The sequence below is a fragment of the Mustela nigripes genome, chromosome 10 (assembly GCF_022355385.1).
Source record: "Mustela nigripes isolate SB6536 chromosome 10, MUSNIG.SB6536, whole genome shotgun sequence".
NCBI classification, from domain to species: domain Eukaryota; kingdom Metazoa; phylum Chordata; class Mammalia; order Carnivora; family Mustelidae; genus Mustela; species Mustela nigripes.
In genome coordinates, this window is record NC_081566.1 from 5,451,015 (window position 1) to 5,477,600 (window position 26,586).

Genomic DNA, 26,586 nt, shown 5'->3' on the forward strand with positions numbered 1-26,586 from the left:
AACCGACTGAGCCCCCCGGGCACCCCATATAGCAGCATTATTTACAGAGTCAAGATACGCAAGCAGCCCAAGTGTCTACCCACAGGCGAATGGATAGAGAGGTGTTATGTGTATGCAATGTAATATTATTCAGCCATAAAAAAGAGGGAAATCTTGACATTTGCAACAACATGGAGCTCGAGGGTATAACACTAAGGGAAATAAGGGAGTCGGAGGAAGCCTGGACTCGTTCCTGAAGATTAGGAGCCACTTCTGGAATATCTGAGCCGTGCTGTGACTGGGTCCCACCTGCCGGGTCCAGCATCTCCCCTGGATGAAATCCAGCTGCCTGGTGCAGCAGGATCTCACGAGGCCCCCTCTGCTGCAGACAGAGGCAGAGGTGTCTAACTCTCCACTCAAAACAGCAGTTGTGACAAAGCGTCTTTGAGGACAGAGCATCTAAAGACATCTGAGCATGAAGCTCTCGCTTTCAAGGTAGAGAAATTCATCGGATCTCAGGTTTAGCAGGAAGGATTCTCATGAGGACGCTGGACTGGTCTCGATTTCTCAAAGACTTCTTCCACGAGTCCAAGCTCAAGGACACAGGTTCCAAAGAGCAGAAAAGTGGTTATGACCATACCTTCTCGTTAGAAAGCACTTTGAGGTAATACATATGCATTTTATGTTTCCCGTGCACGTGCGACAGGTCGCGTGTTCTCAGGCTGGCCTGCACTGATCACTGCCTCGCTTCATGCTCCCTCTTGCCGTGCCTCACACGGACTCTTGTTATTTATAAATACAGAAGCTAAGGTTCAGGGAAGCTAAGTTCCTGGGCCAAGGTCACAAAATTAATCTAGCAGAACCAGGCTTCAAACCCAGGGGCCTGACTCCGTTCTAAGCACTGCAGGGTTGTGCGACCTGCCTGCTGTCGTCCTGGGAGGCCTCCAGGCGGACGCTCTCTCCACATAGACGAGGTCAACGGCCGTGCTTGTGTCCTCCTGGGAATTCGGGCCTCCAGGTGTCTCGGTGTTTCACCGACCAGTGGTGCCTCGTTCCCCTGTTCTTCCTTCTCAGTCGCAGGCCAGATCTTGTCTCTGAAGAACATCTCCACGGACATGTCGGGTTATTACATCTGCACCTCCAGCAATGAGGTGGGGACCGAGTTCTGTAACATCACCGTGGCCATCAGACTTCGTAAGAGTGGGTTGGGGGCAGGGTGGGTCAGCCTCGGTCTGACGGAGGCCAGGTCACTGGTGCGGGGTCCAGAGAGACAGCTGAGGGAGACCTGGTGGTGGTGAATTGGGGAGCCTCTGTAGGTTTACCAGCTGGCAGGGTAACCTGGGGTGACCTCTGTCGGATGCTCCCCTGCCTAGAGGTCAGGCCAGTTCCCTTGGTTCTTGGGAAGCAGAGCCTCAGACTGACTTCTGGAGACCTGCTCAGCCCTGCCTGCCTTTAGGGCCACTCAGTGGGCATAAGGGAAGCGTCCAGAGTCAGCTGCCACAGAGTCTGGACCCTAGTTTCTGGGGCGGGTCCCCAGCACCCGCTCAAGGACAGGCTAGAGCCAGAGCTGGCATGGCAGACAGCTGGGGACTTTTTAGGAGCCTGGGTCACCCAGGGAGAGTTGGGACACCGATCTATTAGCCTGGGTGTCTTTGCGCCCACTCCATCCTGACGAGTGTCTCTAGACCCCCGTCTCCTCCCTGCAAGGCCAGGCCCTTCACGGGGTGTTGCTGGGAGCTGGCAGCCCTCCCTGGGCTGGGAGGAAGGCTGGGCCCGTCCAGAGGCTTCCCTCACCATGGCTCCTCGTCCCCAGAGGCCTGGGCTCAGGTCACGCCTCGGGAGATGCAGCTGCCCTGCTCTGTCTCTTGCAGCTTCCATGAACGTGGCCTTGTATGCGGGCATCGCGGGGGGCCTGGCTGCAGCCTTCATCGTCCTGGGCATTGTCATCTACTGCTGCTGCTGCCGGGGGAAGGACGAGGCTGAGGACACAAAGCCGTGAGTGTTCGCGGACAGCCTGTGGGCAGGAGTGGGGGCAAGTGTCACCGCTCCTCGTGACCTTTTGCACTCACACCGCCAGTGGGGACAGCTGCCCCCAAGTGGCTTCGCAGCCCTGGTGCTTGGCTGCAAGGCCCGTGATTGCCCAGGCTTCCTGTGGCCTCCGGGGGCCAGCCTGGGGCCGAGCTCGTCCCTCCTGCTCTGGTGGAACCAGACTGCCCCTCTAACACTCTGAGCTCAGGAGCCACCTAGCTGCCACCTCCTGTCCACTCGGAGCCAGCCTGCAGCCCGGGGGCCCTTCGCATCGGCACGGGTAGGGGCGGCAGGTCCAAGGGCTGCTTTTCCCCTAAGGAGCTCTAGGCCCAGCTCCCCAGCCTGAGTGAGGGCAAACCCTTGCCTCCATCCTCACTGCTCCCAGGAATCGGATGATCTACCAGAAGCCTCCAGAGCAGGTGAGGGAGCTTCAGACAGAGCGGGAGGAGGACGACGACTACGGGCAGGAAGACCGCAAGAGCACGGGGCGGGGGTCCCCTGGCCACGCCGACCGGTGACGAGCCCGCCGCAGGCTGAGGTGGGGCGGACTAGCATCCATTCCTCGGCCTCCTGCCCCCCCTCTCCTGGCTCCGTTTTCCTCGCCCTCCATCCCGGCCACGGACGGGATGCTTCTTCCCTGCGTCACCTGCTGGAGGGCTTGGCTAAGGGGGCCTTACCGGTGACTGACCCTGCCAAGCGCCCTCCCCCGCAGCGTGACCCCTTCCTACTGCCGTGCCCGGCTCACAGCCTGGCCCTCAGGCGGGACCAGGCCGCAGCCTCACCTACCTCTGTAGCTGGCAGGGCTCCCCAGGCACAGGACGGAGCCTGGGGCTCCTGGTTGGGAGCGACCCGAAGTTTCCAGAGGCAGCCCCAGCCTCAGCAGAACGGGAGCGGCTCTGCTCCCCACGACCACACACACACACACACACACACACACACACACACACACACGGCACCTGGGGGAGCCCCGGGGCGCTGCGGGGGGACGGGTTGCACACGGTACATACTTGTTGGATACATGAGTCGGGGAAGGACTCCCTACGATTTATCAAACCTAAGTGAAAACTCCTGCTTCGGGACCACTTTGGCCCCAAGCTCCCTTTCCAGCTCATCTCCCGAAACCCTCCGTGAGGGCCGGCTCAGCTCCCCTGCACTGCACACTTCCTCAGCGGCCCATCACTTTCTCTCTCCGGCTCGGATGCGCTTTCCATCGCCACCTGCCCCAACTGGCCTGTCTCAAATCCCAGCGATAACCAGACCCTGGTCTCCCCCACACATGGGAACAATCTTGTCACCTTGTCTCCAGCTCCTGAGCAGTTAACCTGAGCATCAGCCCATCCCTCAAGCAACGTCTGAGCTCCCTGGGCCGCAGCCTGGGCTGCACTTCCCTCCCCCTCCCCCATTCCCACCCCCCACATTCCAGGAGCCCCCCAGCGGGGCTCACTCCAGCTGAATCTGGGCGCCTTCCCCTTTCTGGTCTCTCTGATGTTTGTAGACTCGCAACTCCCCCCTCCCCCTGCTTGCCCGTCTTGTCGCCCACTGTCGGAGCCATGTCCCTGCTTCGGGCTCGTGGCCCTGTGGCTAGTCTCACCCAAATGCAGTTTCCTGTTAAATAAACATCGTTGTCTTTTCTGGATGATCAGAAAAGCAGTTCTTAAATCTATCATCCACTTGTGATTTAAAAAAAAAAAAAAGTATATTTATACACACATATATATCTTACATATTTTGTTAAATTCTTTGCTTCATTCAAGTGCTATCAGTAATAATAAATGTCAGTGGATATTCTTACTTCTTTTTTCCTGCGGGGTGTGTTCACCCCGAGGGAGCGCGCACGTCTCCTGGGCTTGTGTCTGCTTACCACACGCCTCTTCTGCTTCCCAGGAGCGGCGAGGCAAGGTGACAGGGCGGGAGCGGAGTAGAGGTCAGATCTGCGGGTTCCATTGCCGGTGGCCGCAGCAGGGCCAGGCGCTGTCTCTGGGGGCAGCCGGGACAGGACGGACCCTCCCCGGCAGCAGAGGGATATTCCAGGCAAAGTGTCAGACGGGCGGCGGCGGGCCTGGTGATCCGTCCACAGGCTCCAGGGAAGAGGGTGGAGAGGCTCTTGCCAGTGATGCCCCAGACGGGCCCCTCCTGAGAGAGGAGGAGGCGACGCGCCCGCTCCCGCCGTGGGACAGAACACGTGGCTCTCCCTCCTCAAAGCAGCATGATCCACAGCTGGTTCTCGCCTCCGACACTGTCTCTCCTGCCACACGTTCAAAGGCCCTTCCCTGTCCCTTCCCCTTCCAGTCCCAACACCGGTCACGCAGAACTGTCATTCCCATGGTCTGTCTCCGCCTAGGCCTGTAGGGTTGGTGAGGGCAGGCACTGAATCTCTCTCACGGCCTCCACCTGCTGGCACCAGACAATGTCTGTTGACTAAATACTGTTTGGTGTCAACGTTTCTTGCCCAAGGTCATCTCCTGGTCCTCTACCTACTTTGAAGTGCCTTCGTCCTCATGGCACGAGGTTCTCCAAGCATGCCCTTGACAGAGCTGAGGGAGGGGGGGTGGCCACCTCCCCCAGTTTGGACTGGCTTATTCCTCTGCTCTGGAAAGGCTCTGAAGGTTCACATGCCTTAGCGCCAGGCTCGTGTAAGGAAATCAGGGCAATCGGTACCCATCACATTAATTCGATAACGTTCAATCAGGATCTGTTGCACTGATTTAATGACAAATCTTTCATGAGCACCTACTATGTGCCGGCCCTTGTGCCGGCTGCACAGTCTAGAAAGGTCACCAAGACACCGTTACTCAGGAGGAGCTGAAGTCTAATGGAGGTGACAGGAACATAGTTATGGGAGATGGAGAAGATACCACGGGAACACAGCGGGGACCCTGAGGGAGTTCAAGAAAGCTCCAAAGAGGAGGGGATGTTTGGTCTCCATCTTGAAGGAAAACCAATGGTTTTACAAGTGGAAAAGGTGTGGTGCTGACAGGTCCATACCCAGTGTGGGGTTCTCCTACACGAGCCTCAGATCACGTGATCAGCTGGTAAGGCTGAATTTATTTCAATGCAGAAACCGTGGGAATGAGATGACTGCGGTTTCTCTCATAGTCAGAGTCCGCGATCCCAGTCTCCTTAGGCTGTCGGGCATTCCCTTCCAATGCATGGTTTCTGGCCGACAGTACAAAGACTTAGCATGCTTGAGGAGAGACACCAAGGTCATCATTGTTTGAGGGAAGATCGTGCGCTAGACACTTGTTAGCCATTTGAAACCGTTTTTCTTACAATCCTTACTTACAGCTTCAAATATCACGGCCCATGGCGAGATGAGGCATGCGTGTTATCCCCTGAGGAAGGACTCTGGCTGCCCGGAGAGGTCCCTTCCAAGTACCATGAACTTGGTAAATCAGTCCACTCTTTATGGGCTTGTTCTTCAGTTCCTTTAGTGCATGCCCCCGCAGCACTGGCTTTCAAAGGCAGAGTGACATGAACCAACCTCACAGAGTCTGATGTACAACACTAACAGTGAACACTCAGACAGCACTTGCTCTGGGCCAGCCACTGCTCCGGACACTTTCCACAGAGCTCATAATCCTCACTCTGGGAGTTAGGTGCTATTATTATTCCCGTTTTACAGTCGAGGAAGCTGAGGCCCAGTGAGTTTTAACAAGCTGAATAAACACCAAATGTCACTTTGCTATTTGCTGCTGTTAAGCCGACCAGACCTGCCCCAGGCATTCTCACCCCCTGACGACTGTGCCCTCAGTTGCTTATTGAACATGGCCTCAGAACAAGGGAAGCCAGCGATCTTCAAGGAAATGTCCTCTCTACACCGGTGGGCCTCACCAAGCATTATGTCATCTGGGGCGATTGTGAAAGACTTACCAGCCTTGCTTCATTCCTGGAGGTTCTGGGTCAGGGCCCTGAGCACCTGTAGGGTGACGCCTCATCCCTACTGGAAGTGCTGTCCGGGGGGGAAGGACCTACTTGGGGACACCTGCTGTTGGCTCTTAAGTTTGCTCACGGAGATTGGCTCTCTTCTGGCCGACTTCCAGTTGTGGGAGAGAGCCAGGATATAGTGCAAAGTGGGTTTACCATCAGCTCGTGCTTTTTTAAAAAACAATTTTTCCTTTTTATTTATTTATTTATCAATGCAAGCTGTCTTTTCGTATTCATCGGCTTAAGCCAACTTATGTCCTGGTGACGACATCAAGTCTCAGTGGCGGACGACAATGAAGGGTTACTTCTTGCTCACACGACCTGCTGCCTCTAGCTCAGCCTTCTCCATGCCTTCCCTGTTCCAGGATGCGGGCTGAACATCAACGCAGCCCTTAGGAAGGTGCATCTCATAGCAGAGAGAAAAGAAAAGGTGGGACTTTGAGAAGACTCATGAAACTTCGCTTGGCCAGGGGTTCCGTTCCTTCTGCTCCTACTTTGTGGCCCGGAGCAAGTCACATGTCATCAGAACAGGGGCCCACCGCCCTTCTCAAGGAGAAACAGTGACTATATTGAACCATCAAACCACCTAGTACACCTCCACTGTTTCCTCTTCTGTTCTCACAGCTTCCCCAAGTCTAACCTGAAACAAACTGGATTTATCCTTGAAATCACTTAACTTGAAGCCACTTCTTGAATGAAAAGAAGGTACTCGTGCAGTATATGTAGCTTTTTTATTAAGGCCACCATGTACAGCCCAGGCCTTGTCTTTTATTGTGGAAAAGCCTATTCTTCACATTTGGGAAAGCCACCACCTTCCCAATGCCCAAAAGAACAAGGGGAGAGAAGGGGGCGAACCCTTCCAGGACCCAGTAGGAGCCAGAGACAGGGGAAGGGGTTTCCAATGGGAGGTGGAGTCACAGAGAGATGCCAAGGTCAGAACAGCAGCACCGATGTGGGGAGCGGGCAGGGGAGGAAACACCAGTCTCCACCCTGCCCATCAGGTCATGTCTTCTGTGGGGATCAGCCTCTTGGAGTAAAAATCGAGGAAGAAAGGGAAAGAGAAGGTCGGGAGAGGGGGAGGTGCAAATGAAGAATAACCCACACATCTGTCTTCACCTGTAAGCAGTTATGGGTTTCCTGTTTTTACTGAGTTCTGACTCTCTCCACCCCCTCCCCTCTGTACCCCCCGCACCTTCTTAGAGGGTGAAGAGAGATGCGTTCTACTTCTAAAAGGGTTAAAGCTCATTCAGAGATGAACTGAAGAGAGTCCAAGTTCCAAATAAGGAATTTTAGAAACACTCATATCCTACTTTGAGGGTGGGAAGAACAAGGGCCTTTCAATGTCTTCCCAGTTCCAGAAAACGGGGGATTGGTTCTTCAGATGGCTGGTCCTGCGACCGCGCCACCGTTGACTGGGAAAGGCTCTAGGAATGGTGCGCCTGGAGATGCCACACATACACAGGAAGGTGGTGGGATGCTATGGTATCCCTCCACTGGATTTTTTCTCCTTCCACTATTTTTCTTGAGATAATCTCAAACCTACAAAAAATGTTTAAGTAAAATACAAAGGACTTTTTTTCCTGAACCATTTGAGAATGCCAACACAATGCTCCATCACCCTGAATGCGAATTATATATGTAGAATACTTCATGTACATTTCCTTCCTATAAGGATATTTTCCTAATTGACTGCAATACAGTCATCAATATCAGGAAATCAGCATCAATACCCTTAGACCCCATTAGCCCGTAATATCCAGTAGAGCAAGAGCATCTAGTTCAGAATTATTCCTTGCATCTAGTTACATGTCCTATCTCTGTCTGTATTGTATAGAAAGTCTCTCAATTTGGGTTTGTCTACTATTTCTTCATGATTAAACTCATGTGTTTTTAAGGAGAGCATCGCAGAAATGAAGCTGTGTTCTTCTGGTTGATCCTATGGGGGTGGCCCAGGACTTTAATTTCCCTATTACTGATCATGTGAACTTTGGTCACTGGATGAAAGCGGTGCCTGCAAGTTTTCTCCATTCTAAAGTTACTCGTTTTCCTGTTGCTATTGCTATTGTAACTTCTTTTTCTGAGAGGTTTTTAGAGACCATGTAAACATCCCATTTCTCATCAGAGTTTTAACTTACTCATCAGTTGATTAAATCTCTATGGGCTCTATTTTATTTCTATTTTATCTCCTGGGTTATAATCCCTTGTTGTCATTACTTATTTTGATGCTCAACTAGTCCCAGATTTTGGCCTTTGGAGTCTCTTTCTAGCTGACTTCTTTGGCAACAATCCTATAATTCTTTTTATTTTGCTTCTTAAATTCCACATATGAATGAAATCATATGGTATTTGTCTTTCTCTGACTGACTTACTTCACTTAGCATTGCACCTGCTAGGTCAGGTCCATCCATGTTGTTGCAAATGGCAAGATTTCATTCTCTTTCGTGGCTAAATAATATTCCATTACATTTAACCATTCATCTGTTCATGGACACTTGGACTGCCTCCAGAGTTGGCTATTGTAAACAATGCTGCAATAAACACAGGGGTACAAAAGTCCCTCAGATTAGTGTTCTGTACTTTTGGGGTTAATACCCAGTAGTGCAATTACTGGATCTATTTTTAAAAGATTTTTTATTTACTTATTGGACAGACAGAGATCACAAGTAGGCAGAGAGGCGGGCAGAGAGAGGAGGAAACAGGCTCCCTGCTAAGCAGAGAGCCCGACATGGGGCTTGATCCCAGAACCCTGGGATCATGACCTGAGCCAAAGGCAGAGGCTTTAACCCACTGAGCCACCCAGGCGCCCCAAGGGTAGTTCTATTTGTAATATTTTGAGGACCCTGCCTACCGTCTTCCACATTGGCTGCCTCAGGTTGCCTTCACACCAGCAGGGCATGAATGTTCCTTTTCTCCAAACCCTCGCCAACACTTGTTTCTTTTTTTTTTAATTAATTAATTTATTTATTTTTTAGATTTTATTGATTTATTTGAGAGAGAGAGAGAGATCACAAGTAGGCAGAGAGGCAGACAGAGAGAGAGGGAGAAGCAGGCTCCCTGCTGAGCAGAGAGCCCGATGTGGGCGGGGCTCAATCCCAGGACTCTGAGATCATTACCTGAGCTGAAGGCAGAGGCTTAACCCACTGAGCCACTCAGGTGCCCTTTATTTAAAAATTTAAATTCAATTAGCCAACTTATAGTATATCATCATTATATGCAACTGATGAGTTACTGAACTCAACACTTGTTTCTTGAGCTTTTGATTTGAGCCATTCCAACAGGAGTGAGGTGGATTTGCATTTCCCTCATGATCAGTGATGTTGAGCATCTTCTCATGTGTCTGTTGGCCATCTGGATGTCTTCTGACCATTTTTTAATTGGATTATTTGCTTTTCAGATGTTGGGTTGTATCAGCTCTTTATATAGTTTGGATACTAATCCTTTATCAGATATGTCATTTGGAAATATCTTCTCCCGTTCAGTAAATTGTCTTTTAGTTTTGTTGGTTGTTTCCTTTGCTCTGCAGAAGCTTTTTATTTTGATGTAGTTCCAATAGTTTATTTTTGCTTTGGTTTCCCTTGCCTCAGGAGATACATCTAGAAAATGTTACAGCTGATGTCAAAGAAATTACTCCCTGTGTTCTCCTCTAGGATTTTTATGGCTTCAGGTCTTACATTTAGGTCCTTAATTCCTTTTGAGTTTATTTTTGTGTGTGGTGTGAGAAAGCAGTCCAGGTGCCTTCTTTAGCATGTCCAGTGTTCCCAACAGCAGACATTGAAGAGAATTCTTCCCAGGGAGCCTGTTTATACTTCAGCCTCAGGCATCATCCCTTTTCAGCCTGTGTATCATAAGTTCATGAATGGGGGTGCCTGGGTGGCACAGGTGGTGGAGTGCCTGACTCGTGGTTTCAGCTGGGGTTGTGATCTCAGGGTCATAGGATCCAGCCCATGGGGCTCCGCCCTCGGTGGGGAGTCTGCTTGGGTTTCTGTCCCCCTCTCCCCCCGCCTCTCTGCCCCCTCTGCATGCTCTCTCTCAAATAAATAAATAAATCTTTAAAAAAAATAGTTCTGAACTTTGTAAAGCATATTCAAAGACATGACCCATTTTGACCCTCGCAGCTGCACTGTCAGCCAGATAGCCACGCTACCTCAGAAGAAACTGATGTTCCGAAGAATTGAAGTGACTTGTCAAGGATTCAGGCAGCTGGTTGGTGACAGAGCTGGGGCCCAAACTGAAGTCTAACTCTGTGTCCTGAGCTTTATTATAGAACCTTCTCCTCAGAGAGAGATCCAGAACCCTTGAACAATATGTTAGTTGCTTAAGGCTACATGCCATGGGCCTTAGTCCTTCCCTTCAGGAACACTCGATATGGTTTATCAGCTCAGAGTGGCCTTCCTCCTCTCCCAGCATGTTGCTTTTCTCTTCCTGTTCCCACTTTCTCTAACTCGTTTTTATTATCTGCCTTATGAAATTAAAAACATCTTGCAGTTCCTTTGAACCCATTCCATGACTCAGGAGAGCTGTGTCTTGGCACCTAGGGTGGAGACAGGGAAGAGTCAGGCAGAAACAATGCCACCACCAAAAAGTGCCCAAGACCTCATTAATTGGAGTTATTCTCTAGACCAGATGGGGACAAACAGATGGGGGTTGCATTTGTGTTAGTTTTGCTCCCTTAACTTCTCTACAATGTGGATGCAGTGGAAATAACCCAGGAAGATCTGAAAACCAGGGGCTTTGGCAATGTGACTCAGCAGTCATAAGATCGGTGGAGTTTTTTTCCTTCATTGAGAAAAGAAGCCACTGAGACCAAAGGAGGTGCCTAACAGTCATCTCGATGGCAAAAGACTTACCACCGTTTTTGACTCATTAGGAGGGATGACCCCAAATTTCCAGATATCAGAGATGGAAGCATGGAGAAAATCATGTAAACCAAGAGTATATTCTCTTAGGGAGAATCTTTCAGCCAGAATCAGAAAAATCATGTGATTTCCTTCTTCGTTAGCTCCCTCAGGTAGGAAAGTAAGCTCGTTGTTGGATTTCCAGTGCCTAGAACAGTGTTTGGATATAACATGTGCTCAATAAATGTCAGTTAACGAGTAAATGAAGTTGATGCAAACACCCAAGAAACCTAAGATTATTAATCTCATAATTCAGAACCCTAATCCGTATTTTTAAATATTTGTAAATACCACCTCCAACTGCAGTTTTACCAGGACTTAAGATTCCTTTAGTGTATCTTATTCTTGTTAAAATTTGAGTCTTTGTTAGCAGAAAGATAATAATTTGAAACATCAGGAAAACCCTGAAAAATCCATTATCAGAGATAGGAACAGTCAGTACAGAGAAAGAGAGTGAAAACTACCCTTAACCATGCAAAAATATATTCAATGTCACTCACAGTAAGATAAACGCAAATTAAAACTACACCAAGAAATATTTACCACCTGTAAGATCTGCAAGAATCCAAACTTTGGACCATAAACACCGTTGGGGAGTCTGGTGAAAGCAGCACCCATGTACCTTGCTGGTAGGCATGCCAAACGGCCCAGGAGTTCTGATGGAGGAGAAACTGGCAATATTCAGCAACAGTATACAGATGCATACCATGCGGCCCAGTAATTACACTGCAAATCAGTATTTTAGGAATCTAGAGTCAAGACACTATCCTGAAAGCACACTAACAACAACATGACAAGATGTATGCCCAAGGTACTATTAGGGCATTATCTAATAATAAGACTAGCAATAGCCTGAATCAGTAGGAATATAGTTAAGTAAAAAGGGCTTCAGCTGCATGATGAAATATAGTATGGTGTAAAAAGGTATGAGGAGTATCTCTAAATCCTACAGTCCAACAATCTCTAGGTTATATTGTTAAGTAGAAAAGGCAGAATGAAGAAAAACATGTAAAGTGGGCTACCGTTTATTTTAGAAAGGGGGGGGTTGTGTATATCTGTATGTTGATATAGATACAGATGTACATATACACATGTATGTATTTGCTCATGTACTAAAAACCACTAACAGAATAGTAGTAAATTTAAAAATGGTTATATAGAGGGGTAGAGAGAGAGTCTTCTTGAAATAGCATGAAAAGGGGAACCTGGGTAGCTCAGTGGGTTAAGTCTCTGCCTTATGCTTGGGTCATGATCCCAGGGTCCTGGGATTGAGCCCTGCATTGGGCTCTCTGCTCAGTAGGGAGACTGCTTCCCCTCTCTCTCTCTGCCTGCCTCTCTGCCTACTTGTGATCTCTGTCAAATAAATAAATAAAAATCTTTAAAAAAATTTAAAAAATAGTATGAAGAGTTGTCTTTAGAAGCACAAGTACTTCACAAAATTATGAAACAAAATTAAATAAAAACTCCTAAAAAGAGAAAATAAAATACAAGTGATAATATCTGCATATCCAGTTAATCGTGTGATTGGACAGAGATGAACTATTTTGAGTGACTTTAAAATAGTAATTTGACCATGTCTTCCCACTGGAACCAACCCTAAGAACAAAACAAAACAAAACCTTAAAAACAAAAACAAAACCTTAAACTCTTCTCAATAATTATAGTGTTGCTAGTAGATTTAGTGCTGCTATTTTGAGTTTGTTTTATTGGAAGAGTAAAGAGAAATGAAAATTTGTTTTCATTTAGAACCGGATGTTTCTGGCATGGTTGAAGGGAGATACAGATACAGGATTAGTGAGGTTAAGTAAAAGCCTGGGGACCTGCACTTTGTAATATAGTGTGAAATCATGATGTATTTGATCTTAAAAATATATATTCTCCAGTTGTATCTACTGAAAAGGTCCAGATAGAGTTTCTGACTGTATTCGGGCGTCACCAAGACCAAGCTCAGGTTGATGGGTTCTCTAAAAAAAATTTACAGAACTCAGCAAAGCTGTTGTACTCACAGTTTCTTCTGCTAAGAGATTACAGAGTGAAGTCAGCAGTGGATCAAGGCACATAGGGCGGGGACCAGGAGAGACCAGAACAAGCCTGCAGTTGTCCCTTCCCTGGCGGGGGAATCACAGAGACAGTACTTAATTTTCCCAGCAGTGACGTGTAGCAACATGCACAGAGTATTGCCAACCCCAGAATCTTACTCAGATCTTGTTAGGATTTATATTAGGGCTTCAGTCATGTTGTCAAGACCCTCCTGAGGTCAACTGACACAGTATGACCCCAGGACCCCTGCCTGCATAAATCATGTTGCTAGCATAGAGCACCTGGTATAGCCCAAGGTCCTAGATAAACACTCTTATCAGGTGGGATAGTCCAAGGGCTTAGAGGTTATCTCCCAGGAATTGGCTACCCGCCAAACCTTTCTTTGAAATGTGCAGGGTTTAGATAACCCAGACCTGCTAAGTTAATTCTTCACTGCACAGTGACCTAGTACTAGTGCGGCACCAGGGGTACTAAGATTGTGGTTTTTAAACAGTACTTTTCACAAAAGAAATCAGGGCTCTCTGGATAAATTTCTTAGTTCAGGTCTAGGGCAGGAATAATGTACAAGGCAAGCTTAGAACTTTTCATATTGTGATACCAGAGAGTAAGGAAGGTATCACAGACCATTGGAATTGTGTCCGTACCATTCAGAAATCTATCTTTCAATGGCCAAAGAGGATGATTTGAGCAACAATAGAGATAACTACTAAAGTAGATTAAAACACATAAAAATGTGTGTATCTATTATTCATACTGGTATTAAAATAACTAAAACTCATTGGTCAACTTTGGAAGATGTTAGGAGCCATGCAAATCGTTAATGTGAAAACAGATAAATGAAACATTTCTCTCTCTTTTCCTAAATGATCAGTGAAACCAGATAGTTGATGTGGGGTGAATAGGGAAGGACTTCTCTTTGTGTAAGTATTTCAACTAAAAAGGGGTGGTGGGGGGGAATGTTACTATTTTACAAATACTACTCAACTACTAGATTTAGGCAATAATCATCACCCCTAAAAAGAGAGAGAGAGAAAACAAGAGACTGTTCCTTCTATTACAAGTACAAATACCACCAGTAAAGCAGGTCTGAGAAAAACAGAAGAACCAAAATGTGACCAAGCTTCTACCAGTTTACGGGTGACTCAGGGGACAAAGGAACACATTAAAGGACACTCAGGAATGCAGCCATGCAATCAGTAAAATCCAGACTATGAGATAATGCAATATATTTATGAGAAATTAGTACTACGGAGCTGGCTTTTCAACCAAAAACTTGCAGAATATAAAGGAAGAATGAAGAATAGAAGAAGCATATCAACAAATCAGAATATCCTAATAGATCTCTAAGAAATTAGAATATCTTCATTTGTAGCCTAACTCAAACTACAAAAGTGAAAAACAAAATGGAAACATTTATAGCACAGTTGGGAAATTGTAAACACTGATTATATGATGATATTAAGAAATTAATTTTTAGGTGTGATGAAATTGTGTTCTTTTTAAAGGACTCCTCATCTTTCAGATATACATAATGGAATCTTTATAAATTAAAATGATATGATATTTGGGATTTGCTTCAGACTAAACTGCTGGGAGGTACAGGGAACGGTGGAAATATAGATGAGACCAAACTGGTCACACTTGTATTGATATTTGTTCAATCAGCGTGAGAGGTATGTTATATATTCTACTTTTACATGTTTGAGAATTTCTATAATAAAAAACAAAACCTCTGTATCAAATAACAAGATAGCCCCATTATTTTGATTGAAAAAAGGAATAATAGGCAATCTCACTTACTCATTCATTCATCCAACAAATTACTATCCACTCTTGCCAGACAACATAAAAACAGTGATGAAAAGAAGAGGAAGAAAAACTCCCTGTATCCATGGAGCACACATTCTAATGATGGGAAAAGACGATCATAAAAAAAAGATGAGTGAGGTGAACAAAGTATACCAGATGCTTCTAACTGCAACAGTGGCCTGTAAATCCGACTAGGGAGCTAGAGAATGGAGGGGAACAGTAATTTTGAAGAAGTTGTCCCCAAGAAGATGACTTTCCCCCCTTGTTTTTAAGTACTTATTTTAATTCCAGTTAACTACAGTGTTAAAATTAGTTTCAGGTGTACAATATAGTGATTCAACAATTCCACGCATTACCTGGTGCCCATCACAAGTGTACCCCTGAATCCCAATCACCTATTTTGCCCAACCCCTACCCACCTCTCCTCTGGTAACCATCAATTTGTTCTCTCTGAGTCTGCTTCTTGATTTGTCCTTTTTTCCCTTTGTTCATTTATTTCTGAAATTTCACATATGAGTGAAATCATATGGTATTGTCTTTTTCTGACTTATTTTGCTTAGCATTATACTCCCTAGCTCCACTCATGTCATTGTAAATGGCAAGATGTCATTCTTTTTCATAGCTGATTGATATTCCATTTATGTCCATACCACTTCTTTATCCATTCATTAACTGGTGGACACTTGGCGGGTTCCATATCTTGGCTACTGTAAATAATGATGCTATAAACATCAGGGAGCATGTATCCCTATGAATTAGTGTTTTTGTATTCTTTGAGTAAATATCCAATACCAGAAGTGCAGCTCCTGGCTCATAGGGTAGTTCTATTTTTAACTTGAGAAACCTCTATACTGTCTACCACAGAGGCTGCACCAGCTTGCATTCCCAGCAGAAGTGCATGAGGGTTCCTTTTTTTTTTTTTCCTTTTTTTAAAGATTTTATGTATTTATTTGACAGAGAGAAATCACAAGTAGATGGAGAGGCAGGCAGAGAGAGAGAGAGAGGGAAGCAGGCTCCCTGCTGAGCAGAGAGCCCGATGCGGGACTCGATCCCAGGACCCTGAGATCATGACCCGAGCCGAAGGCAGCGGCTTAACCCACTGAGCCACCCAGGCACCTTGAGGGTTCCTTTTTCTGCTCATCCTCGCCAATACCTGTTGTTTCTTGTTTGTTGATTTTAGCCATTCTGACAGGTGTGAAGTGATCTCTCATTGTAGTTTTGATTTGCATTTCCCTGATGATGAGTAATGTTGAGCATCTTTTCAGCTGTCCGTTGGCCATCTGGATGTCTTCTCTGGGAAAATGCCTGTTCATGTCTTCTGTCCATTTTAATCAGATTATTTGTGTTTTGGGATTTTGAGTTATAACAGATATTTATGTATTTTGGATACTAATCCTTTATTGGATATGTCATTTGCAAATACCTTCTCCCATTCAGTAAGTTGCCTTGTAGTTTTGTTGGTCATTTCCTTTGCTGGGCAGAAGCTTTTTATTTTGATAAAGTCCCAATAGTTTATTTTTGCCTTTATTTCCCTTGCGCCGAGACATATCTAGAAAAAAGTTGCTAAGGCTGATGTCAAAGAGGTTACTGCTTGTGTTCTTTGCTAATATTTTTATGGTTTCAGGTTTCACATTTAGGTCTTTAATCCATTTTGAATTTATTTTTGTGTATGATTGTTGAGGGTTTTCAACATGAATGAATGTTGTACTTCGTCAAATGCCTTTTCTGTGTCTATTGAAATGATCATATGATTCTTACCCCTTCTCTTACTGATGTGCTGTATCACGTTGATTGATTTGTAAATATTGAACCACCCTTCAACCCAGGAATAAATCCCATTTGATCATGATAAATTTTTAAATGTATGGTTGGATTCAGTTTGCTAGTATTTTGTCAAGGACTTTTGCATCTATATTTATGTTCTGCACAAAGGAGTCACAATAGGCATGGTTTGGTTTCAAAAAGAAAAGAAAACTTAATATTATTATTATTACAGAAGCCTAATAAAAGCAGAGGAGGAAAGGAATCTATACAAGACGAAGGTAACAGTACACAATAAATGAGAAAGAAGCAAAGTTACATCAAACCCAGTACTTGCAACATCAAACCTCCTCAGCCAGGGAGGCCCCATGGAAACAGCCAGGCGGGAGTCCTGACTGAGAGGCCTGGGCAGAGCATCCTCCGCTCAGGTGAGACTTGTACCTGACCATCCCCATAAGGGCCACGTTTATAGGGCAAATAACAGGTTTTGAAATTAAACATTTGCCTCCCAACGTGCAGTTTGGACCGGGCTGCACTTTCAGGTTATCATGTTTCTATATTTTCAAGGAGCCTGGGCCGTGTGTGTCCGTCTCCCCTCCCCGATTCCGTTCTAGGGGGGGCCAGCCCAGCCTGCAGCAGGAGCGGATGTGAGACAAGATTTGTAGCTCTTGGTGTCCGGAACAGAAGGGCCAGTTCTGACCCAGAGGCCGGATATTATATTTTAAACAATTAGGCTCCCAAGGTTATTCACACAGCATGAGTCTCACAAACAACATTCCTTAGCCTGCCTGGGTACGTGCAGGTCTAGCCGGTCAGTTTTCAGGACAAATCATAAAAATACTTATCCATACAGAACAGATACTATGGATATTGGTCTGCAGTTCTCTCTTTCTGGTGATGTCTTTACCTGATTTTGATATAGGGTAATGCTGGCCTCATAGAATGAATTTGGAAGTTTTCCTTTTCTACTTTTTGGGAATAGGTATTAACTCTTCTTAAATATTTGGTGGTACTCACCTGTGAAGCCATATGTCCTGCATTTTTGTTTGTTCGGAGGCTTTTTTAAGAAAAAATTTTTCATTACTGATATAATTTCTTTGCTGGTTATTGGTCTGTTCAAATTTTCTGTTTCTTCCTGACTCAGCTTTGGTAGTTTGTGTGTTTCTAGGAATTTATACATTTGAGAAGACGGCGTTTAAGCAGACATGTGAAGAAGGTAGAGGAAGAGCTGCAGGATGTCTGTGGGACGAGCATTCCAGGCAGATGGACGGAGCGCAGAGGCCCGAAAGTGGGAGTGAACCTGGAGCGCTAAAGCAACAGCAGAGAATAGCGTGGTTGCAGCAGAGCGCGCAAAGGAAGGGGAGGGAAGCAAAGTCAGAGAGGCGGCGCCAGGACTAGTGGCCACAGAAAGGACCCTGTCACGTGACTTCAGATGGAAATCACCACTAACGGTTGACTGGTCTGTTTGTAAGTAGTTTATTGAAGTGTGTGTCAATTTCTTAGGACTGCCATACGAATCACTACAAACGGGATGGCTTAAACCAATAGCAATTTTGTTCTCTCCATGTTCGGGCATCTAGAAATCTAAAATCAGGGTGTCCGTAGGGTTCATTCTTCCTGGAGGCTGAGCCTGAGGAACTATAAAATCGGGAGGAAGGGAGATAATACAGCTAAGACTGAGAACTATTAGCAAGACAGGAACGAACCAAGAGAATGTGGTGTCTCTCCTAGAAATCAAGTGAAGAACCTGTTTCAACGGTGCCGAAGAAATGTTGCTGGGAGGTTAACTGAGAGGGGGACTGAGACTGACCATCAGCTGGGCAGTACGAAAGTCACCGGAGACCTTGATAGGAATAATAACAGCTGAGACGATGGGAGGAAAGGAAAGAAAGAAAACACAATTCTTTAGAGACACTTGGCTCTAAGAGCGGATAATGGAGCAATATAGAAAAGTGTAAGGATTACTTGTTCTTACTTATTTGAAATTTTATTTCTTTTCAGATAGAGAGGGTGGGGGAGGGAGATAGGGAGAGAGAGAGAGTCCCAAGCAGGCTCCATATGCGGGAGTTGATCTCAGGTCTCTGAGAACAGGATCTGAGCCAAAACCAAGAGTCAGATGCTTCACTGGCTGACCCACCAGGCACCGCAATTGTTTTTATTTTTATTTATTTATCTATTATTATTATTTTTATTTTTAGATTTTATTTATTTTGACAGACAGAGATCACAAGTAGGCAGAGAAGCAGGCAGAGAGAGCGAGGTGGAAACAAGCTCCCTGCTGAGCAGAGCCCGATGTGGGGCTCGATCCCAGGACCCTGGGATTACGACCTGAGCCGAAGGCAGAGGCTTTAACCCACTGAGCCACCCAGCTGCCCCATTGTTTTTATTTTTAATTGGATAAATCATAACACGTTTATAAGGTAGTGGGAATTATCAAATAGAGAAGGCAGCATGAAGCGTGCCAGAGTAAATAAGAATCGCAGGTGCAGTGCTCTAAGTGAGAGGGATGAGCTTTAGACCCAAGGAGTGGTGTTGACCTGAAGAATAAGTGCGAGCAAGTAATCCCTTCTAACAGGCTGAGGTGGCTAGGACACAGATATAGGACAGATGCCAGTGGCTGGGTATATGGCCCAGAAGGGGCTTGTATAAGTTCTCTTCCCAATGCTGCTTCTTTCTCAGTAAAGTACGAAGCTAGGCATGAGGTTGGGATGGAGATGTTGGAGTTTTGAGGAGAGAGGAGAAGGTATGAAGGAACCATCCAGAAGAGTGGGAGAGTGAGGGACTAGGGTAACACAGTAGCATTAAGGGTGCCCTTGAGGTGATGATCATAAATTTACAGTGAAATGGGGCGGCCTGGTAACGGGTCCTTCTGCAGTTATTATCGGATGCGCTGGTGTTGACACAGAATTGGCAGAGTTGGGTTTAGCAAGGAGTGGCCTGTACCAAACAAAGAAAGGAAAAGATCAGCAAAGGAGATGAGAAGGCCTGCAAGGGAGTGACCCTTAACTGTGGATTTTAACATGGTAAAAAGCTAAATGAAGACCGTGTGTGGTAAGAGATGGGGGAAATGGTGATGTGATTGAATCAACAGATTGTAGGTCCCACATGCAAGAGCGGAACTGTTGAACTTGGGGTGCCAGGAGATATGAGCCCAAACACTGAGGTGGTAAGTGGAGCAGAGAATTAGAAACGAATGCATTCTGGGGTTGTGTTACTAATAATTGTAAGGACCAGGATAGGAGTAGGAGACTGGGTAACTGAAGTGGGATGCAGGACAAGTTCACTAAGGAGACGATGTCGAAGAACTGAGACATCAGGATTTGAAAAGATGATCTCCATGGAGACTGAAATCCCCAAGAACCATGGCAGAAGTAGCACTGGAGAGCGCGGCAGGGACCCCAGAGCTGAGATCATTGAAGAAAGGGTGAGTGTGCTGGCAGAGTTGGTGACAACAGCAAGGAGGGGTAGGTGACAATCTGTCCACAGGACACTCCAACCTTGAAGTTCTTAGGGAGAAGTGAGGGGAAATGAGGAGCCGGGGGGCACCCATCTCCCCTCCAAGCCCAGGGGCATGAGGAAGGTGGGGAAGAGACAACTGAAGTGGAGAGAACAGAGAAACATGAAGAGGAGGGAATGTTCTGACAAGAGGTGGTTATAATGGAGCACCGGTGTGCCCACAAACCCCCTTGAGCTCCAGAGGTCCCCATAAAAGGGTTTTATGAGATGGGGAGGGCTAGGAGAAGGGACCAGAAAGGAAATGTGCAGAGCTGTGTGGGGATTCTCATGTGGGGAAAGAGGATGACCTGAGAGTCTGGTGTTTGGGAGCATGGGGTGTGGGGTGTGGGTAGATGATGGAAAAAGAAATAAATGGCCCAATGAGATGGGTCTCGGTGGTCTCAGGACAGGAGGAGGTGAAGCTGCTCACAGCTGTTGAGTGTGAGGGAGCTGTAGAGTCTCGGGCCGTGGTAATATTCCTGTCAACCAGATGAGGAGGCAGGGAAGACATCTTATCAGGGCACTGACACATTCCCCAGGAGCTCGCGGGGGGCTAGTGGTGACAAGGTTGTCGTAACTAGAACTTCTTGGTGCCAGGAATATTCTAAGTGTATTAAATCTTTTAATTCTCATAACAACCTAAAAGGTAGGTGTTGCTACCACCACTTTTAGATGAGAAGCGGAGAGGTTCATTTGCCCAAGGCCATACAGTGAGCAAGTGGTCAAGCCCAAATCTGACTAGAGACTGTCTGCCTCGAAGGCCGTGTCCTTGACCACTGACTACCAATATTTGACATTCCCCAGGTACCATCTGTGTGCCCGCTCTCCGTGAACTCTCTAAGAGTAGGGACTGCCATTCATCTACTGCTCTCTTGCACTGGCATAATGCCAGATATTTAGAAACTGCTTAATAAATGTCTGTATAGTAAATAAGTAGGTGCGTGAATGGGATGAATAAATAGAAAAATGAAATAAGCAAACTTGACCTTACGGAAGGGTAGGGACTGGGTTAAAAATGAATGAAATCTTTTCTTTGCCATGCCAAATTATTAGAGGTATATAACCAGATACTTGTAAAGCTATAAGTAAAACAGGACAGTGAATACACGAAGTTGGGAATTAGGCTTAAATATACATAGGAATTTATTAAATGAAAAATCAGCATTTTGAAATTATTGTGGAAACATGGATTTAAAAAATGATCTGGGGATACTGGTTAACCATCTAGAAAAAAAATGCAGTCTGAATCCACGTCATACCGTCACCAGGATGCAACTTAGATGGATCAAAAATTAAGATATAAAAAAAAGATATTCTAGAAGTCTGAAAAGCAAGATGTAAATATATATTTAAAAGATTTATTTATTTTAGAGAGAGAACGTGTGAACGGGAGAGGCCGAGGGAGAGGGAGAATCAAGCAGACTCCACGCTGAGTGCGATACACCCTGAGATCACGTCCTGAGGTGAAACCAAGAGTCAGATGTTTAACCAATTGGACCACTCAGCTGCCCCAGCAAGGATATATTGGTATCTCAATGTGTGGAAGGCATTTATTAATGCAATATAAAGCACCGAAACATAAAAGATGGATAGATCTGAACAACATAAAAGTAAAAATTTCAGCATGGCAAAAGCCACAATTAATCAAGATGACAGATGTACAAAAAAGATGGGCTAAAATATTTGCAACTCATACCATAAAGCACTTTTTAAAATGAAGGTTAAAAACAATTCAAAAGCATAGTGGACAAAGAACAAGAATGCTTAGTTAATAAAAAGGGAAATATATAATTGCTCTTAAGCATACAAAATATCCTCAGCCTCATAATAAGAGAACTGGGATTTCAGTCCTACCGCACTACCATGGTTACTATCACACTGACAAAGAGCCAAGTTTGATAAACATCCCGCATGGCGAGCGTATGGGGAAATGGGTACACTTTTGGACTCACACATTTGCAGAACAACATATGTACAAGGATATTCATTGCAGCTTTTGTAACAGCAAAAGACAAGAAGACATTAATGAAAAAAGAGAGAGAAGCCATCAATGAACAGGGATAAGCCACACCCGTGCAATGGTGTGTTGCCACAAGCACACGCACATACAATCACCTGTGAAAACGCAGGGGGAGACTCGAGAGAATGATGTGGAATGAGTTCCAAGATCCATCAAGAACAAAGAAAGAAGGTGCAGACAGTATGCTACCATTTCTATTATTTTTTTCTGAGAGAGAGATTGAAGAATATATGAATGTATACATATCTGGTGTGCTTCGATGGGTGTAAAAGATGGAGGAAGTATACCCAAGAAACTGGCAATACCGGCTGCTTCTGGAAAAAAACAAGGAGTCCAGGGGAGCAGTGGGCGAGGCAGGTCACGCACACAGATGACTTCATACCCTTTCTATCTTTTGTATTGGACAGGAAGTACCTATTCCAGATAACTAAAGCGATTTGAAAAAGAATGCCTTTTTTTTTTTTTTTAAGATTTTATTTATTTATTTGACAGAGAGAAATTACAAGTACACTGAGAGGCAGGCAGAGAGAGAGAGAGAAGGAAGCAGGCTCCCCGCTGAGCAGAGAGTCCGATGCGGGACTCGATCCCAGGACCCTGAGATCATGACCCGAGCCGAAGGCAGCGGCTTAACCCACTGAGCCACCCAGGCGCCCCAAAAGAATGCCTTTTTGTCCTCAAGTTGGGGAGAAAAAAATATATGTGCACTGCTTTACTACAAGATGAAAAATGTTAGGTGTCCTGATGAAATTGTCCAGAGATTAAATTCTGTTCTGTTGGCTAAAAAGAGCTGGTAGAAATTTAACAGGAGTATGCTTGTATTTTATTTACATATACCCAAATGGAACTGGAATGACTATGCCTATTTCAATGTTTAGGTCATGTTCAGCAGCACTTTGGCCCCCAATGAGTTTTCTTCTGGTGCCTGAGTATTTGAAGAATTGCCCAAGAGCATGGAGTGCATGCGGTACAAGCCAAGGGCCTGGTGTAAGTGCCCATCACCCTCCTTTGTGACCTGTCCCGGCAGTAAAATAATTGTGCCGAACACCATTGTGTGCCAGTGCGAGACAGAAGATGTTCGTTATTTTTAGCAAATTCTAGTAAAAATGGTAGATGGTCTTTGGACTCTGCTGGCAGATTTGCCTCTGAGCTCCTGGGAAGCCAAATCTATTCAAATTGCCATCCTTGACTTTCTAGGTTCCTCAAACTGAGATGCGGTGGGTGAAGAAATTCCCAGGGTGGCACCCAGCTGGGGCTGATCGAAAGTTTGGGGTTTGCTTCACTTCTTAAAGCCAAGGAAAGACACAAAGCTCAGCTCAGCAGCTGACGCAGACACCTAGTTCAACTGATGCAGAGCCCTTCCTATGTTCTTTTCCTTTTTTTTTTTAAATGATTTTATTTATTTGAGAGAGAGAGTGTGCACAAGCAAGGGGAGTGGCAAGCGGAGAGGGAGGGGGGGAAGCAGACTCCCAGCCAAGCAGAGACCCTGGGATGACAATGAGCCGGATGCACACACTTAACCACCCCAGCCACCTAGGCGCCCCGTGCCTTTATCTCCTACAGAAGAAGTTTCAGGGGCGCCTGGGTGGCTTAGTCGTTAAGCAGCTGCCTTTGGCTCAGGTCATGATCCCTGGATCCTGGCACTGAGCCCTGCATGGGGCTCCCGGCCTGGCAGGAAGCCTGCTTCTCCCTCTTCTACTCCATCTGCCTGTGTTCTGTCTCTTGCTTTGTTTCTCTCGGTCAAAAAAATAAAATCTTTAAAAAAATAAGTAAGGTAGAAGTTTCACGTGACTCATTAACGTTAGTGCTTTCCATACCAACTAGCAGAAACTGTCTTAAAGATTAAAATATTGTAACTTGAGACAAAGAACCTCTATCTCACTATTGCCCGAGTCACCAAAGAGCCTCTATTAAAATTTGCTTTGTCCTGTCCCTTGAAATGTAATATTTGACACATGGATTTCTCTGCTTTCTCACTTTCATTCCCCAGCGGCAACCACTGTCCTGACTCCAGGCTTATAATTTCCAGCCTGTGGATTGTCTTTTCACAATCTCTGTAGTTTGTTCTTGTTTTAATGAACACAGTTTCTTCAGGTAGTCACTTGTGTCAGTATTTTTTTTGTAGTGAACTCTTTCTGTTCAAAAAATCCTCAAGACCTCAAAGTCAGATGTGATTTGTCTTCCAAAACTTGAAATTTCTCTTCATATTTAAATCCTTAGACCAAGTGGAATTACATTTTTGAATAAAGTAGGGAGCGGGTCTAATTTCAGTTGTTTTCCCTTTATGCATTTATCAATTTTTTTCTAAAAAACAATCAGCTAAGTGGACAATTTTCTAAGTAGTCCCATGGGTCTGAAATGTCCCTCCTGTCATACACCGGTTCCCAAAATGTGTGGGTTTTTGAATTCCGTTCCATTTGTTAATTTGTCTATCCTTATCGCAAGCTCTGGCAGAGCAAGTCCCATCTTCCTGAGCACATCATTCTTCTACGGGAGTGTCCCCAGCTCCTTCCTCTATTCTTCCCAGGACTGACCTACTAAGTCCCACAAAAAGAACGCTGGGATTTTAACTGAGATTGCATTTCATCTATAGATGAGTTCAGGGAGAACTGAACTCTTTATTTTTTTTTTATAGCTAGAAAACTGATCTATACAGAGAAAACCCATCTATAGAAAGATTCAATATTAAAGAATTCTCTGTATAAGAATTTGTTTTCCACTTAAGCTGTAAAATTTTCTACATATGGGCTTTATACATCTTGTTTTAGTCAGATTTATTCCTTAGGTACCTCAGAGTTTTATTTTTTTGTTTTTTTTTTTTTTGTTATTATACTGTCTTTTCTTCTTAGAAATATTTTTCCAAACTATTTGTTGCTGATGTATAGAAATGTATTTGACTTTTTATATTGATCTTATAGCCAGCCAAACTTACTATTTCTGCCTACTATCTGTAGGTCTTTTGAGATTTTCTGTAGACAACTGTATCTGTGAATAATGACAATTTATTCCTTTCTAAATCTTTTATTTTCCTTCTTATATTGTATGTGATAGAAACTCCAGTACAATGTTGGATAGAAGCAAAACAGAGGACACTTTGTCTTATTCCTGGTTTTAGAGGAGATGCTTTTAAAGTTTTTCCATTAACAATATTTGCTGTAGAATTTGTGTAGATGCTTTTCATCAGGCTAAGAAGTCTCAGTCCTATTTCTAATTTGCTTGGAATTTTTATCATGAATAGGTATTGAATTTAGTCAAATTTTTTTTCATTCATTCTAATAATAACTTGGTTTTCTCCCTTTAATCTATTAATGTAATAATTGACATTTATAGATTTTCTAATGTTAAATCACTTTTGCTCTCCTGAATAAACCCAGATTGAATACAGACTACTTTTTAAAATATTGACAGATCTATTTCTTGAAATTTAAAACTCCCAGTTAAACCATGTGGCCCTGACATTTTATTCTTTTTTAATTTAAAAAAAATTTAATGTTTTCATTTAAACCCAATTAACTAACGTGTAGGGCATTATTAGTTTCAGAGATCGAGTTTAGTGATGCATCTGTTGCATATAACATCCAGCGCTCATTACATCATGTGCCCTCCTGAATGGCGATCACCGAGTTACCCCATTCTCCCACCCACTACCCCCCACTCTAGCAACCACCAGTTTGTTTCCTGTGGTTAAGAGTCTCTTCTGGTTTTGTCTTCCTCTCTGATTTCTTCTTATTTTTCCCTCTCTTCCCCTATGATCGTGTTTTGTTTCTTAAATTCCACAGATGAGTAAATCCTATGATATTTGTCTTTCTTGGACTGACTTATTTTGCTCAGCATAATACCCTGAAAATTGTTATAGTATTTTTTTAAAAAATATTTTATTTGTTTATTTAAGAGAGAGAGAGAGAGAGATCAGGACCCTGAGATCATCACCTGAGCCGAAGGCAGAGGCTTAACCCACTGAGCCACCCAGGCAGGCACCCCTGTTGATGGCATTTTGATAGGGATTGCATTGAATGTGTAGATTGCTTTGCATATCATAGACATTTTAAGAAGTTTGTTCTTCCAATTCACGAGCATGGAATGTTTTTTTGTTTCTTTGTGTCTTCAATTTCTTTCACAAATCTTCTATAGTTTTATAGACTTTTTTAAACCTCTTTTGTTAGGTTTATTCCTAGGTATCTTGTGGCTCTTGGTACAAAGTTACATGGAATTGATTTCTTGATTTCTATTTCTGCTGCTTCATTGTTCGTGTAAATAAATGCAACTGACTTCTGTGCATTGATTTTATAGCCTGTGACTTTGCTGAATTCCTGTGTCCATCCTAGAAATATTTGGGTGGAATCTTTTGCGTTTTCTATACATAGTATCATGTCATCTGTGAAGAGTGAAAGTTTGACTTCTTCTTTGCCAAATTGGATGCCTTTTCTTTTCATTTTTGATTACTGAAGCTAGGACTTCAGCACTATACTATACACACAGTACTATGAACAGCAGTGGTGAGAGTGGACATGCCTGTCATGTTCCTAACCCTGAGGGAAGAGCTCTTGGTTTTTCTCCCATTGAGGATAATGTTAGCTATGGGTTTTTCACATATGGCTTTTATGATATTGAGGTATGTTCCCTCTATCCTTACATTAT

General features: G+C 44.7%; 1 protein-coding gene and 1 long non-coding RNA gene across 4 annotated transcripts in view; both read left to right on the plus strand.

Moving 5' to 3' along the window:
• GPA33 (glycoprotein A33) overlaps positions 1–3,702 on the plus strand; it is a 44,763-nt gene extending 41,061 nt beyond the window's left edge. The window contains exons 5-8 of one of the 2 annotated variants that reach the window (XM_059413993.1): positions 1,054–1,173; positions 1,851–1,974; positions 2,393–2,545; positions 3,103–3,702. In XM_059413993.1, the coding sequence (XP_059269976.1) occupies positions 1,054–1,173; positions 1,851–1,974; positions 2,393–2,525 (377 nt within the window). In that variant the 3' untranslated portion in view covers positions 2,526–2,545; positions 3,103–3,702. Of the gene's footprint in view, positions 1–1,053; positions 1,174–1,850; positions 1,975–2,392 lie in introns of both variants that reach the window. The other variant, XM_059413992.1, reaches the window with a different exon arrangement.
• Positions 3,703–17,230: 13,528 nt separating this feature from the next.
• On the plus strand, positions 17,231–23,372 carry LOC132026054 (uncharacterized). Of its 2 annotated transcripts, none has more exons than XR_009406748.1 (3): positions 17,231–17,359; positions 17,590–17,903; positions 22,827–23,372. It is a non-coding gene; the product is annotated as an uncharacterized LOC132026054 (long non-coding RNA). The 2 variants fall into 2 exon arrangements; XR_009406749.1 differs by having other exon boundaries at positions 17,605–17,903.
• Positions 23,373–26,586: the final 3,214 nt, after the last annotated feature.